General features: G+C 45.5%; 1 protein-coding gene across 1 annotated transcript in view; it reads right to left on the reverse strand.

Annotated features, from left to right (window-relative positions):
- Positions 1-2,433: 2,433 nt before the first annotated feature.
- LOC139386742 (adhesion G protein-coupled receptor L2-like) overlaps positions 2,434-17,088 on the reverse strand; it is an 89,226-nt gene continuing 74,571 nt past the window's right edge. Inside the window, exons 6-10 of the mRNA XM_071132563.1 lie at positions 10,479-10,781; positions 9,547-9,650; positions 8,618-8,803; positions 3,493-3,531; positions 2,434-2,469 (exon numbers count right to left, since the gene is read on the reverse strand). Of these exons, the coding sequence (XP_070988664.1) occupies positions 2,434-2,469; positions 3,493-3,531; positions 8,618-8,803; positions 9,547-9,650; positions 10,479-10,781 (668 nt within the window). The remainder of the gene's footprint in view (positions 2,470-3,492; positions 3,532-8,617; positions 8,804-9,546; positions 9,651-10,478; positions 10,782-17,088) is intronic.

Genomic DNA, 17,088 nt, shown 5'->3' on the forward strand with positions numbered 1-17,088 from the left:
AGTGTGATGGGGGAGTCAGAGCGGGGATAGGAGGATAGGAGAGAGGTAGAGAGTCAGAGAGGAGAGGGGTGTCAGAGAGGGGATAGGGAGGATAGGAGAGAGGTAGAGAGTCAGAGAGGAGAGGAGAGGGGGGTCAGAGAGGGGATAGGGAGGATAGGAGAGAGGAAGAGAGTCAGAGAGGACAGGAGAGGGGGGTCAGAGAGGGGATAGGGAGGATAGGAGAGAGGAAGAGAGTCAGAGAGGAGAGGAGAGGGGGGTCAGAGAGGGGATAGGGAGGATAGGAGAGGGGTAGAGAGTCAGAGAGGAGAGGAGAGGGGGGTCGGAGAGGGGGTAGGGAGGATAGGAGAGAGGTAGAGAGTCAGAGAGGAGAGGATAGGGGGGTCAGAGAGGGGATAGGGAGGATAGGAGAGAGGTAGAGTCAGAAATGAGAGGGGTGTCAGAGAGAGGATAGGAGAGAGGTAGAGAGTCAGAGAGGAGAGGGGGGTCAGAGAGGGGATAGGGAGGATAGGAGAGAGGTAGAGAGTCAGAGAGGAGAGGAGAGGGGGGTCAGAGAGGGGATAGGGAGGATAGGAGAGAGGTAGAGAGTCAGAGAGGAGAGGGGTGTCAGAGAGGGGATAGGAGAGAGGTAGAGAGTCGGAGAGGAGAGGGGGGTCGGAGAGGGGGTAGGGAGGATAGGAGAGAGGTAGAGAGTCAGAGAGGAGAGGGGGTCAGAGAGGGGATAGGGAGGATAGGAGAGAGGAAGAGAGTCAGAGAGGAGAGGGGTGTCAGAGAGGGGATAGGGAGGATAGGAGAGAGGTAGAGAGTCAGAGAGGAGAGGAGAGGGGGGTCAGAGAGGGGATAGGGAGGATAGGAGAGAGGTAGAGAGTCAGAGAGGAGAGGGGAGGGGGGTCAGAGAGGGGATAGGGAGGATAGGAGAGAGGTAGAGAGTCAGAGAGGAGAGGGGTGTCAGAGAGGGGATAGGAGAGAGGTAGAGAGTCGGAGAGGAGAGGGGGGTCGGAGAGGGGGTAGGGAGGATAGGAGAGAGGTAGAGAGTCAGAGAGGAGAGGGGGTCAGAGAGGGGATAGGGAGGATAGGAGAGAGGAAGAGAGTCAGAGAGGAGAGGGGTGTCAGAGAGGGGATAGGGAGGATAGGAGAGAGGTAGAGAGTCAGAGAGGAGAGGGGAGGGGGGTCAGAGAGGGGATAGGGAGGATAGGAGAGAGGTAGAGAGTCAGAGAGGAGAGGGGTGTCAGAGAGGGGATAGGAGAGAGGTAGAGAGTCGGAGAGGAGAGGGGGGTCGGAGAGGGGGTAGGGAGGATAGGAGAGAGGTAGAGAGTCAGAGAGGAGAGGGGGTCAGAGAGGGGATAGGGAGGATAGGAGAGAGGAAGAGAGTCAGAGAGGAGAGGGGTGTCAGAGAGGGGATAGGGAGGATAGGAGAGAGGTAGAGAGTCAGAGAGGAGAGGAGAGGGGGGTCAGAGAGGGGATAGGGAGGATAGGAGAGGTAGAGAGTCAGAGAGGAGAGGAGAGGGGGGTCAGAGAGGGGATAGGGAGGATAGGAGAGAGGTAGAGAGTCAGAGAGGAGAGGGGTGTCAGAGAGGGGATAGGAGAGAGGTAGAGAGTCGGAGAGGAGAGGGGGGTCGGAGAGGGGGTAGGGAGGATAGGAGAGAGGTAGAGAGTCAGAGAGGAGAGGGGGTCAGAGAGGGGATAGGGAGGATAGGAGAGAGGAAGAGAGTCAGAGAGGAGAGGGGTGTCAGAGAGGGGATATGGAGGATAGGAGAGGTAGAGAGTCAGAGAGGAGAGGAGAGGGGGGTCAGAGAGGGGATAGGGAGGATAGGAGAGAGGTAGAGAGTCAGAGAGGAGAGGGGTGTCAGAGAGGGGGTAGGGAGGATAGGAGCGAGGTAGAGAGTCAGAGAGGAGAGGGTGTCAGAGAGAGGATAGGAGGTAGAGAGTAGAGGGGTGTCAGATAGGGAGGATAGGAGAGAGGTAGAGAGTCAGAGAGGAGAGGAGAGAGGTGTCCGAGAGAGGAGAGGGTAGCGTCAGAGTAGCAGTAGTGATCACAGGTCTAGGACCATTACACCCCAGACAAACAGAGAAACACTCAACGGTCCTCCCTCCTGGTGAGAACCCCCTTGTAGGCTTGAAGGAGGAAGAAAAAATGAAACAAATTCATGTTTCTAATTTGTGACAGTGTTAAAATAAAATAAAAACTGTTCTGATTGTGTCCTCTTTTATTCTCGCCTGGGTGGAGGTCGCACAACGCAACAATCACAAGGGTGTTACCCAAGATGCCCCACAGTGAACAGGACATTCTTGGGTGGTGGTGGTGCTGCTGATTTCACTAACATTGTCTATTGATGGATGGTGATGCATAAAGAAGACAGCCTTAAATCAAGTTGACAGAGACATATCCCCATTTTTCACAGTAAAAGAAACCTCAGTAAAAACAGCCCTAACTCATCATGGTGAAGATTGCTCCGACCAGTCAAACAGAGACTGATGAGAGAAACACAAGAGATCTGAGAAGGCTGGTTTGTGCTGTGTAAGACAGGCCCACTTTGTGTTTACGCCAGAGCCCCTTCTTTCAACAGGACCTGCTCTCAGATTCTAAACTCAGAGCAAAGGAAAATGACATGGAGAGAGAAAGGAATTAAAAGACCCAACATCCGATATGAACACAAACACATTAATTGGACTGAACACGAATCCACCAGACAAACACAAAAATGTCAGCGAGAGGAAGAACATGGAGACGCTGAGAATGGTAAAGTGTAAGCAAGTGAAAAACTGGGTACACTGCCACTTTGATCACACTTACGGGTGACAGGGAGGTACAATTACGGCCGTGGGAAGGCAATTACTCATACAACGCACAAGGAGCAGACAGGAGATGGAGGGATGGAGAGGGGGGGGATGGAGAGAGAGATAAGTGATAGGAGAGATATTAAAGATAAGCCAAGACATATTGACTGACAGACAGGCAGGCAGATAGACAAACAGACAGGTGAGTCGAGAGGTAGAGAGACGGATGGGCATACCGACAGGCTAATAGACACACAGGCAGATAGACAGGCTGGCAGATGGACAAACAGACAGGTGAGTCGAGAGGTAGAGAGATGGATGGGCATACCGACAGGCTAATAGACACACAGGCAGATAGACAGGCTGGCAGATGGACAAACAGACAGGTGAGTCGAGAGGTAGAGAGATGGATGGGCATACCGACAGGCTAATAGACACACAGGCAGATAGACAGGCTGGCAGATGGACAAACAGACAGGTGAGTCGAGAGGTAGAGAGATGGATGGGCATACCGACAGGCTAATAGACACACAGGCAGATAGACAGGCTGGCAGATGGACAAGCAGAGAGACAGGTGGACACGTTGTGCATACAGACAAGCCAACAGATAATCACAGACGGACAGACAGCCACAGGCATAACACCAATGCTACTGAGCATACTGTGGACACTTTAAGAGGTAAAAGTGTCTATGTGGAACCAGCAGGTATACAGTACCTTCATATATGCCCTGCATGTCCTCTCTCTCTTTTGAAGCTTTTTAACACAAAGAGAAGATCAAGAGAAACACTATTAGGAAGTAAAAAGCTTAGGGGAAAGAAAGAGGATCGTCTGTGTCTTTAGAAAACACCTATCCTAAAATACACCACTTACCCAACTCCAATCAGGAAGGAAATTAGAATATATAAACCTTATGTTAGGTAGATGAAATAAGAAGCTCACAATATATTATGGAGCACATTGTAAATGTGTTTCGGAAGCTGTATCTGAATATGTATCTAGCTTACATAACTACAAGGTCCTGGCTGGCAGAGACAAGGCTGCACAGCATTGCTTTGTAGAGGGGGAATTGCTGAGATTAAATTCCTATGCTTTGCATTAACGATGCTTTATAAAGCATCGAGACAATAAACAAAGCCAGAGGGGGTCATTTGGATTCCATGGCACTGAGGTTATAACAGTCTGCCAGCTCTGGGGTTTATTTAGAGGCTTAGTTGGCCTGTCTCGGTCTCAGTCAAAAGAGACGGATTCATTATTCCCACAGCCAGCTAAATCGTGGCTGAAGGAGTGTAGCATTGTGCTGTTGTAAGACAGTACAGTTAGAACATAGACAGAAAGGTTCAGTCTAGGACTAGCTACGAAGGGAACAAAGAAAACACTACGGACGTGCCTTTTGGTCCAAATCCACTTTGCTTTCACCTTTGCGTTCTGAATAGCACTGTAAAACTGTCATTCATTTCTATGACTGTGGAAGTTAGGCCTTAAGATTCCTGCTTGTACCTTTCACTCAGAGAGACATGGTAAGTGCTCTGGAGGAGGGAAGGCAGCTCTGTTCTTGCCTGTCTGGTGGTAGAGAGGAGAGTTATTCTTTGTGTTGGCTAGCGGGGGGCTACTATCCATTAGCTCTTAGAGCTGCCAGGTGAGAAAGCTGCATTTCAGAACCCAGTAATTTCTAGGAAAAGGTGGAGCTAGAAGCTGGAAGAATAAGCTCCCTCCTTACCCTCAGCCACAGCTCCCCCTCAGGGCTGGGAATGCCTTACCCCCTCCCTCCTTACCCTCAGCCACAGCTCCCCCTCAGGGCTGGGAATGCCTTACCCCCTCCCTCCTTACCCTCAGCCACAGCTCCCCCTCAGGGCTGGGAATGCCTTACCCCCTCCCTCCTTACCCTCAGCCACAGCTCCCCCTCAGGGCTGGGGATGCCTTACCCCCTCCCTCCTTACCCTCAGCCACAGCTCCCCCTCAGGGCTGGGGATGCCTTACCCCCTCCTCCCCCTCACCTGGAGAAAGACTTGTGGTTGTGGAGGGGTGGGTGGGGGGGGGTTGGGGTTAAATGAGTGACTCATAATTCACTTTTTTTTTTATTTTGTTTTTATGTTTCTTCGTACCAAGCGAAATTATGTAACGTGATTGCCAGATCAATTTGTTTATTTTAAGCTTAAAACGGCTTTATACAAGTAACTTATATTAAGATAAATGATCTTGAAAATTACATTTAAAACATATAAATGATGTGTATAAAGCCTTGTTAAGATTAAAATAACAGAATGATCTGCCAATGACGTTAGATAATTTAGCTTGGTACAAAGAAACATAAAAGAAGTGACTTATCACTCCAAATAAGTTATTTAGGCTTGATTGGAATGAACTTTCTGCAGTGAGACGACCTTGAGGAGAGCAGGGAATACTACCTACCTAGATATATACACGCATGTTCATACAGTATATGGCACTCGTATTAACTAGCCTACCTGGGGTCACATACAGTGCGTTCAGAAAGTATTCAGACCCCTTCACTGTTTCCACATTTTGTTATGTTACAGCCTTATTCTATAATGGATTAAATTAAATAAACATCTCATCAATCTACAAACAATACCCTATAATGACAAAGCCAAAAGTATTCAGACGCTTTGCTATGAGACTTGAAATTGAGCTCAGGTGCGTCCTGTTTCCATTGATCACCCTTGAGATGTTTCTACAATTTGATTAGAGTCCATCTGTGTTAAATTCAATTGATTGGACATGATTTGGAAAGGCCCACACCTGTCTAGATAAGGTCCCACAGTTGACAGTGCATATCAGAGCAAAAACCAAGCAATGAGGTCGAAGGAACTGTCCATAGAGCTCAGAGACAGGACTGTGGCGAGGCACAGATCTGGGGAAGGGTACCAAAACATTTCTGCAGCTCCCCAAGAACACAGTGGCCATCATTCTTAAATGGAAGAAGTTTGGAACCTCCAAGACTCTTCCTAGAGCTGGCCGCCTGGCCAAACTGAGCAATCTGAGCAAAAATGCTGAAATTGTTGCAACTCCTATTACTAGCCTGTTCAACCTCTCTTTTGTATCGTCTGAGATTCCCATAGATTGGAAAGCTGCCGCGGTCATCCCCCTCTTCAAAGGGGGTGACACTGTAGACCCAAACTGTTATAGACCTATATCCATCCTACAATGCCTTTCTAAAGTCTTCGAAAGCCAAGTTAACAAACAGATTACTGACCATTTTGAATCTCACCGTACCTTCTCCGCTATGCAATCTGGTTTCAGAGCTGGTCAAGGGAGCACCTCAGCCACGCTCAAGGTCCTAAACGATACCATAACCGCCATCGATAAGAGACATTACTGTGCAGCCGTATTCATCGACCTGGCCAAGGCTTTCGACTGATTGCCTCGCCTGATTCACCAACTACCTCTCTGATAGAGTTCAGTGTGTCAAATCGGAGGGCCTGTTGTCCGGACCTCTGGCAGTCTCTATGGGGGTGCCACAGGGTTCAATTCTCAAGTCTTTTCTCTGTATATATCGATGATGTCGCTCTTGCTGCTGGTGATTATCTGATCCACCTCTACGCAGACGACACCATTCTGTATACCACTGGCCCTTCTTTGGACACTGTGTTAACTAACCTCCAGACTAGCTTCAATGTCATACAACACTCCTTCCGTGGCCTCCAACTGCTCTTAAATGCTAGTAAAACTAGCTTCAACCGATCGCTGCCCGCACCTGCCCGCCTGTCCAGCATCACTACTCTGGACGGTTCTGACTTAGAATATGTGGACAACTACAAATACCTAGGTGTCTGGTTAGACTGTAAACTCTCTTTCCAGACTCGCATTAAGCATCTCCAATGCAAAATTACATCTAGAATCGGCTTCCTACTTCGCAACAAAGCCTCCTTCACTCATGCTGCCAAACATACCCTTGTAATACTGACCATCCTACCGATCCTCGACTTTGGCGATGTCATTTACAAAATAGCCTCCAACACCCTACTCAACAAATTGGATGCAGTCTATCACAGTGCCATCCGTTTTGTCACCAAACCCCATATACTACCCACCACTGCGACCTGTACGCTCTCGTTGGATGGCCCTCGCTTCATACTCGTCACCAAACCCACTGGCTCCAGGTCATCTACAAGTCTCTGCTAGGTAAAGCCCCAGCTTATCTCAGTTCACTGGTCACCATAGCAGCACCCACCCGTAACATGCGCTCCAGGAAGTATATCTCACTGGTCACCCACAAAGCCAATTCTTCCTTTGGCCGCCTTTCCTTCCAGTTCACTGCTGCCAATGACTGGAACGAACTGCAAAAAACACTGAGGCTGGAGACTCATATCTCCCTCACTAGCTTTAAGCACCAGCAGTCAGAGCAGCTCACAGATCATCGCACCTGTAAATTACCTCATCCCCATACTGTATTTATTTATTTATTTATCTTGCTCCTTTGCACCCCAGTATCTCTACTTGCACATTCATCTTCTGCACATCCTACCATTCCAGTGTTTAATTGCTAGATTGTAATTACTTTGCCACCATGGTCTATTTATTGCCTTTACCTCTCTTATCCTACCTCATTTGCACATGCTGTATATACATTTTTCTACTGTATGTTTGTTTATTCCATGTGTAACTGTGTTGTTGTATGTGTCAAACTGCTTTGCTTTGTCTTGGACAGGTCGCAGTTGCAAATGAGAACTTGTTCTCAACTAACCTACCTGGTTAAATAAAGGTGAAATCATTTGTTTTTGTTCATCGGGGGGGGAAGGGCCTTGGGACAGGGAGGTGACCAAGAACTTGATGGTCACTATGACATAGCTCCAGAGTTCCTCTGTGGAGATGGGAGAACCTTCCAGAAAGACAATCATCTCTGTAGCACTCTACCAATCAGGTATTTATGGTACAGTGGCCAGACGGAAGCCACTCCTCAGTAAAAGGCACATGACAGCCCGCTTGGAGTTGGCCAAAACGCACCTAAAGGACACTCAGACTAGACAACAAGATTGTCTGGTCTGATGACACCAAGATTGGCCTGGTTTCTGAAGGAAACCTGGCACCATCCCTATGGTGAAGCATGGTGGTGGCAGCATCGTGCTGTGGGGATGTTTTCAGTGGATCTTACAGGGAGACTAGTCAGGATCAAGGGAATGATGAACAGAGCAAAGTACAGAGAGATCCTTGATGAAAACCTTCTCCAGAGTGCTCAGGACCTCAGATTGGGGCGAAGGTTCACCTTCCAACAGGACAATGACCCTAAGCACACAGTCAAGACAATGCCAGAATGGCTTCGGGACAAGTCTCTGAATATCCTTGAGTGTCCTTGATAAAAACCTGCTCCAGAGCGCTCAGGACCTCAGATTAGGGCGAAGGTTCACCTTCCAACAGGACAACGACCCTAAGCACACAGTCAAGACAACGCAGGAGTGGCTTCGGGACAAGAATATCAGAGCCCGGACTTGAACCCGATCAAACATCTCTGTAGAGACCAGAAAATAGCTGTGCAGTGACACTCCCCATCCAACCTAACAGAGCTTGAGGGGATCTGCATAGAAGAATGGGAGAAACTCCCCAAATACAGATGTGCCAAGCTTGTAGCATCATATCCAAGAAGACTCGATGCTGTAATCGCTGCCAAAGGTGCTTCAACAAAGTACTGAGTAAAGGGCCTGAATACTTATGTAAATGTATATATATATATATATTGTATAAATAACATTTCAAAAAATGTTTATGGACTATTGTGTGTAGATTGATGGGGGAAAAAACAATTGAATCCATTTTAGAATAAGGCTGTGAAAAGTCAAGGGGTCTGAATACTTTCTGAAGACACTGTATTATTTTATATTACCTTGTTGAAGCTCCGCCCGGCCGAGTCTTTTTCGCTAGGCCGTAGCTCCTGGAGCTGAGCATCCAGGATGTCAACCAGCTGCTCCATGAGACGCACTGATGAGCTGACGTCACCGGCGAACACCGGGCCCTGTGTGTGGTGGGCCAGCTCATTGGCTAGGTTAGCCGCGTTCTCCCCACTACGGATCTAGAGTTGGAGGGAAAAAACGTAAATGTTAATGGACTGTTTAAGCTTTTAATTACTTGTTTCTTACTAAATACAGATGTAAGATCTGGATTTGGTCACTCTTTTGTTGCTGCAACTTTTCCTGCGCCACTATTCCACTTTCCATGCAGCCTCATTTTGACCAGATAACAGCCTAACCACCTGCAACACTTTGGACTAAAAGGTTCAAATCTGGTTTCTGCAGGATTATTTAGCTGCGACAATACAGGTCAAATGAAGATCCTACATCTGTACCTGGAATGTGGTACGTTAACTATGTGATAACAATGGATACTGCTGATTTAATGTGGAGAAAGGAAGAAAAACAGCACAGCAGGAAAAGGCTCAGGGTCATTGGTGCAACGTCTCTGGAGGATCGGCATCACAGTGTCAGACCAGTATACAAGTAATGTATCATATACTGATTAAAACTCAAATCAAGATTAATGCTGCAAGCTATAGGCTACAGAGAGCAATTCAAAGTGTCAGAGAATTTTTTTTACAGAGAAAAGTGCATTGAATGTCTGTTTTTGTTCACATCTAGAAGTCATGCAGGGGAATACAGAATGAATGGGCAAACCGCGTCTTTAGTGTTGCAACCAACAAGATGCTAATACAAATACAGATACACTTTTCCCTTTCAGATAAAGAAGTAGAGAAAAGTTGGTGTTTAGTTCCTTCCCTCCCTGCCACCCAGGAGCTATGGGAGGACACTGCTGACCAACCTTTTGTGCCACTTGAGCGACCCAGTGGGAGGTACAGTTGCTGAGGTCGGGTCCCTTTGGGTTCCAGGTCCCCCCTGCTACCGTGCAGAGGTAGGAGGCGATGCCTGGAGAAACACACAACAAACAACAGTTACACAACCCTCTATTGTCTGTTTCTATTGTGTATTGAACAGTATGTGTGCATTTATTTGTGTAACTTTTTGTGATGTTGCTGAACACTGCCATCTTGAATACACGGTTATATCCCCTGCAAATGAGATTGTATGACAATGAGAATAGGCTGTTTAAATAAAGGTTCAATAGAAATAAATGAAACCGAGCCAGGACATCTATTTGTCCTGCTCCTGCTCCTCTTACTTACCTGGCTTCTCTAGAGCAGGACAAACAATTGACTGAGGGCAGCCATGGTAAAAATAAATAAATAATTAAGTATGATGTGAAACATGTAGGAAGATTGCCAGCTTTGTGATATCTAACTGAGTGGACACTACACAGTGAGAGATTCTCATACATTTCAGCTGTATACTGTAGGAATCACGGGTTGCCAATGAATAAAATGCTCTGTATCATATATATTACTGCATTCTCGTCAACAATGAACAGTGTTGCCATAGTCTTACTACCTATTGGTACACCTTCATATCCGACATGTCTGCATTCCATACATTCCATTTCCATATGATTGAAATAACAGTAACTCATCCCCCTCATGCCACCTACTGTTTTTTTATCTTCCTATATTGTCTGTTTTGACAGTTCATTCAAGGAACTATTTACTATTTGGAAGTATTAGCATATTGTAGGTAATGAACATTACATTTTGGCACCTTGTTTAACATATGGAAGGCTATATGTGTAAACACACTAACATGTTCATACAGAGGAACACACACACACACACACACACCCTCCCTCCCGGTTCCCGATAGTACCTCTGGTTCCTTTGGGGCAGGGTCTTTCCACTGTGGCTCCAGTGTGTGTCTGGGGCCAGGAGATACCCCTCATCATCCCTCCCTCACAGAAGCGCCTGGGGGTGGGAGGGATCTCTGGGGTGGTGGGGTCAGCTGTACCATGGGGGTCCTCCGCTGGTTTACCCGCCTCTCTCTCTCTCCCATCCCTGGGGTCTGCTGGAACTGTGGTGTTAACTGGGACCTTGACTATGACCATGGTGGTGGTGATGATAGTGGTGGTCTCGGGCAGGGCCGAGGAGAGGGAGACGTCTTCTATAGTTGGCACTAGGAGGACAGCAGAGAGAAAAGTGGAGGTTATAGCTTTAATAAAACCCAGCCTTACATTGAACTCCCTCTATACCTTTCAGACATACATCAGATATAACAGTCAGCAGGGAAAGTTCAAGGTACTTTCAGTGTTTTAGTTCCACACCGCTTGGAGGGATGGCTGCTCTATGCTCTACTGAGTCACGTCTACTGCAGAGTCTACAGCAGCACTCAGGTATTACTCCACACTACTCCTACTCTCTCTGTTCTGTTAGGAGGAGGAAACCTGTAAACACTACACTATCTCAGCTATTTTAAACCTTTACCCAATCTTGAAAATAACAGGAGGACAGGTAGTGTAGCAGCATCAGCCTGGCCTGGCTCTGCCCAGCAGTGATGTCCTTCGTGAGGGAGAGTCAGTACCGTGGGCTGATTAATGTCAACAAGGAAGACAAAGCCTGTCTGCATTTGACTATTTTCTCCTCCCGTTCATCTCTCCCCTTGATAAAGCCGGTGTAAGAAAACTAAAACTGGAATGCTCTGGGCAAAAACCATACATCAGCTATAATGCTCAGCTGCTGTATTCAATGTACAGCTATAAAGAACATCTGTGTGTGTGTGTGTGTGTGTGTGTTGTGGTCACCAAGAAGGCGTGGTCTCTAGGCCTTTTCTACAGTGTCTACCCATTTGTATGGTCACAGCACTGTGAATGTACAGTAGAATGAATGAAAGAAAATAAGAAAATAGATATAAAAGAATAAAGAGAAAACAGTATATGCATACAGCCTGCGTATGAGCATGATGACTACACTGACTGCCTCTTGCCTGACTGATTATATATCACAGCCACACGATTGCTAGCGCTGATAAGAGGTGGCTTCCCACAAGGTCTGCTACTCTGAGAGTCCTGCAGTGCCGTCTTCAGAGGCTCAGGGAACAGGCAATATCATGCTATCTGATGCTCCATCATCAGACTCATATCTCCATTTCCACCTGAATGGTGACAATGCCCACATTTAGCGTCTGGGCTCTGGAGAGACTCGTCGTCTTTGTTTTGTGTTTCTGTTTCAGTGGAATATTGAAGTTCATAACAATGTCCTGTCTGTGCTAAGGGAAAAAAAGAGCTGAAAGTGCATAACCAACAATACATTAAATCTAGCATGACGCGGTTCTCAGAAAAAGAGGGGGGTAAAAAGGGTCCCAGGCAGCGACACATTTCTATTTAGAAATGTCAGGCAGGATCAGTCAGCCGTGTGGCAGTGTTGTTGTGTTATGACATTTCACTCAATGACCTTTTCTCCCATGGCAGAAGCAGTGTTTAATTGGGCCGTACTCATTCCTTCATTGTGCGTCCGTCTGTCTGTCAGCCACGCACTCAATTGCTCGTTCACACATTTCTGAGCACTAAGTAACTATGCAAATGACACATGTCCAGTTTATTGTTGTGAGAACAGATGTTAAGAGGCGCTTATAATCTGAACAAAAATATAAAAGGCAACATGCAACAATTTCATCAATTTTACTGAGTTACAGTTCATATGAGGAAATCAGTCACTTAAAATAAATTCATTAGGCCCTAATCTATGGATTTCACCAGACTGGGGAGCCAGGCTAAACCAATCAGAATTAGTTTTCCCCCGAAAAAGGGCTTTATTACAGACGGAGATACTGGGCTGGCATGGTTATACGTGGTCTGCGGTTGTGGGGCCGGTTGGACGTACTGTCAAATTCTCTAAAACTACGTTGAAGGCAGCTTATGGTAGAGAAATTAACATTATATTCTTTGGCAACAGCTCTAGTGGGCATTCCTGCAATCAGCATGCCAATTGCATGCTCCCTCAAAACTGTGGCATTGTGTTGTGTTACAAAACTGCACATTTTTAAGGGGCCTTTTATTGCCCCCAGCACAAGCTGCACCTGTGTAATGATCATGCTGTTTAATCAGCTTCTTGATATGTTACACATGTCAGGTGGAGGGATTATTTTAGCAAAGGAGAAATGCCCACTAACAGGGATGTAAACTAATTTGTGCACAACATTTGAGAGGAAAACGTTTTTTTTTGTATGTCTGGAACATTTGGGGGATTTTGTATTTCCGCTCATGACACATGGGACCAACACTTTACATGTTGCGCTTATAATTCTGTTCAGTGTAACTCCCGGTCTCTCTGTCGGTGTCTCTCTCTCTCTCTACCACTCTTTCTGTCCCTCATTCTGTCCCTATCCCAAGTGGCTGTGAGAAACTAAATGCTTACGGAAACTGCAAAATACCAGCATACTGAGAAAAACACTCATACCGCAGTGTCACTATTCTCTGTGCACCAGTCTAATGTACGCTCTAGAGACTATTATAGCTATTGATGTGCACTGGAATTCTGGTTTAGTTGTAATTTGGAAGTGCCTGAGTGTGAGCCCCTGACTACCTCCTTTCTACAGCGATAGACAGATGAAGGAGGAAAATGGAGAGAAAAAACAACAACTAAAGAAATAGAATCTAAACCACTTGTCAAAGAGGCCCATTTTCCTGTTACATTTCTCTTGATGTCTCCATCCACCGCCCGGCCACACACTACAATTTTCTTTTGATTATGATGAGCCATTTCACCAATGGCGGTTGAAAGCCGTGTGTCCTCTGCTAGCACTCAGCCCAAAGAGGGGCCATCTCAATTAGCTGTCATTTCACTCAAAAGCCTAAAGGTTCAATTCAGCTCTTTTTATCTCAATATCAAATCATTTTTGGGTAACAATTAAGTACCTTACTGTGATTATTTTTGACCGTTTTAATTTTAAAAACAAACAAAAATATATTCTTAGCAAATAGCAATATCTCAAGCAAGAATTTAGCTAGGAGTGTCTGGGAGTGGTCTGAGTGGGGAGGGGAAAACTAAACACTAGCTGTGATTGAACTGGTTTGGAACTCCTTCTTATAGGAACTCATTTACCGCCTGCTGATGTCAACAGGCAGGCCAAAACTCCCTCCCAAACAGCTCTTACACTAAAAGGGCATTATCATCATTTTCACAATTTCACAGTATAATTCCAACCTCATAAGCCCAATTCATATGGGATTCATTTTACTGGGGAAGATAATTACATAACTCTATGTGCACAAGCACAAATCACCAGATCTGTATTTTTTTTCAAGTCAAGTTCTTCCACACGATCTCGACAAACCATTTCTGTATGGAGCTTGCTTTGTGCACGGGGGCATTGTTATGCTGAAACAGGAAAGGGCCTTCTCCAAACTGTTGCCACAACAGTTCTTGTGCTGACGTTGTTTCCAGAAGCAGTTTGGAACTCGATAGTGAGTGTTGCAACCAAGGACAGATGATTTTTACGATCTACGCGCTTCCGCACTCGGTGGTCTGAGCTTGTTTGGCCTTCCACTTTGCGGCTGAGCCGTTGTTGCTCCGATACGTTTCCAGTTCACAATAACAGCATTTACGGGGCAGCTCTAGCAGGGCAGAAATTTGACAAACTGACTTGCTGGAAAGGTGGCATCCTATGACGGTGACACGTTGAAAGTCACTGAGCTCTTCAGTACGGCCATTCTACTGACAATGTTTGTCTATGGAGACTGCATGGCTGTGTCATCGATCCACTAATTTGAAGGTTTGTATACATAGTGTATGAAGGGAATACATGTTTTAACTTTCACAGTGAATGCTTTCCTTTCTAAGTTTTGTGCCAATGAATTGAACATCGGCAAATGCGTCAGTAAAATATATTGCGCCTATTTAATGCAACCCTTGCGGTTAATTGATCGTTAAGCAGCATTTACAACTGAGCTTCATTTGGGGGAAATGACAAGTTCCCTTTCTCATCCATAGCCTAAAAACACATCTCAAGTACAAGTGCACTGTTTAGTTCACATCTGCAGGCTGGGGTGATTAAGAACGTCTTCTACTGCGGATAGCAAAAATATGATCATATTTTGGCGACAGTATACCAAAGATGGTTTGGTATGGTTTAGAAACTTGGGAGCCAAGCTGGAGTTATCAGTGTATCCTGTTAACACCTAGACATGTTGAAATATCTCCAGGCCTAGAATAAAAACCTCCAGGCTTCTGTAATAACTGTCAATTTATTTAAAAAACTGTCCGTTTGTAAAGAATTTATCCCATCCGAATCATCCTCTGAAATAACAGACATTCTGGGGTAATAATTACGTAACAAAGTTCTCTAGTAATACCATAGAGATAGATAGAGGACTAATCGTTGTATCTGTGCCACTATAGCGCAGCGCCACTGAGGAAATCTCAATTTTGAAGTAGTACAATTTGTTATTCATGATTGGCTAATCCCTCCTGGTGACATGCTTGGACATAACTCCAAACAGGGTCACCAAGAGGGATCAACCAATGAATTTGGAAGTCTCACCCAGTTGACTACATTAAAATGGTGGAAGCCCTCAATGGAGCCCCCTTGCTAATATGGCCTTTTGGCCACTAGAGGCCTCGATCATTCTCTATGACTAATACTAGTCCAGTGAGAATAGGACTACAGTGTGAAAAATATAAAAACACAGGAAATCACGTTTTTGACTGCACTGGGCCTTTAAAGTCTCTCTTGGTGGGAGGCAGAAGCCTAGGACACTCTGGGTGGCATATGTTTAATCTGTGATAAATAACACGAGGTGCTCAGGGTCTGAGCAGCAGTATAATTTTTTTTTTTAGGAAGTTCTGAAAACTGAATAGAAGTAACTAGATAGAATGGAATCAAGTGCAAGACACTGGGAAAGCAAAGGGAATACTGTCCACTGAAAAACGTGTCCAAACTAGATACAGCTAAATAGAATGAACTAGACACAATCCATCACAAATAGAAGGGACCTTTGAGGATGGAGGAAAGGGTTAATTAAGCATAAGTAATACTCTTCACTAAAATTCAAGATGATAAATGAAGATAAAGTTCCACATTTTAACATCTTTCCAAAAATGAAATAATAATTAAATAAACCATGATAAGATGATCAGAGGCATAGCTATGCTGTTTGTCTAAGATAGCTATTTCCGTTAAAGGCCTAGTCTCCCCCCCGCCCCCCCCTCATAAAAGCCAGATTTCCCATGGCTCTGGAGTCTAGACATGTTTGCCATTATCTCTGAAGAATTGGGAAAACGTCGTGAAGGTTATCTAAGAAAGTTTGACAGGGAAACAGCATAATAATGGGCTATCACCATCAGTGTGTCTGTGGTCTGGAAGAATCAGACATCTTCTGACTTCTGCAGAAACAACTTATTTCAGTCTTTACCACAATTTAAGGTTTGTTTTGAAATCAATGATTGTTGAAATGAAAGGGTTGATTAAATAGTCGACCGACTGAAAGTAAATGTAAAATACCGAGTGCCACTATATCAGCGTAACGATATAGCCAAATAATTAAGCTAAGTCTCAGTGCACTTCCAAAACTCTGAATCCTCCTAACTTCAAACTTGAGGGCGTTATGACATTATCTTAATTCACACAGTATTTGTCTAAGTGTGAATCTGGCCACCTACGTGGACTGCAATAAGAAGACAAAACAGCCTGTACCAAACTGTTGGATGTCACGCCAACGCACCACCATCCTACACTGCAACGCCATGAATAAGGAATGGTGTGAGGGTGAGTGTGTCTGAATATCTTAAACTTAAAGGAAGTAAACAGCAGTACTTGTGAGCCACAGTTTTGGGGTTGCTTTTTTGAAGATCCCTACGCCAGTAGCTAATGATAGAGAAACAACAACACCCAGAAGACATGAATATTACATTAGTTTGTTTTTATGCCGTCTCACCCTGCTCTGCTCGAGCCTATGTGAGGCGCTTATGTGAACATCGGTCCTGTGTAGCTAGTAGCTTCGGTAATGGGTCTAAGTGAACCACCGGGTCACATACGGTAGCCTTTTTATACTGCCTTGGGAAGACTGGTTTTTCCAGACTTTGCCTTTAGTACAATTTGGAATAAATGATGGGTCTTCCTGGCAGAAATTAGCAGAAATTACTGCCATCACACAGTGGATGAAGTGAATAAGTGAAAGGTGTAGGTTGTTTTCTTCCTAGTGTGTGCTTATTACCTGTATTTAATGGACTATGGCAAATACCACGTCGAGCATCGGAGTTGCATTGCTGTGTGCGTTCTTGACACTTGTTCTTAAAGATCAGGAGACAGAAAAAGCCCTGCCACTGCCAGCCAGACAGGTTCTGGAGCTAAGTGTTCGGATTTACACGAGTTCAAAATGAATGACACCTCATACCTCCGGCAGTGACACCAGCCCATGGACCCACTTTGATAGAAAAAAGGGAGGTGGCTAGCAGCACAAGCAAAAAACATGCTGTATTATTTCATG

This window comes from Oncorhynchus clarkii, chromosome 28, assembly GCF_045791955.1.
Source record: "Oncorhynchus clarkii lewisi isolate Uvic-CL-2024 chromosome 28, UVic_Ocla_1.0, whole genome shotgun sequence".
In the NCBI taxonomy this organism is placed as follows: domain Eukaryota; kingdom Metazoa; phylum Chordata; class Actinopteri; order Salmoniformes; family Salmonidae; genus Oncorhynchus; species Oncorhynchus clarkii.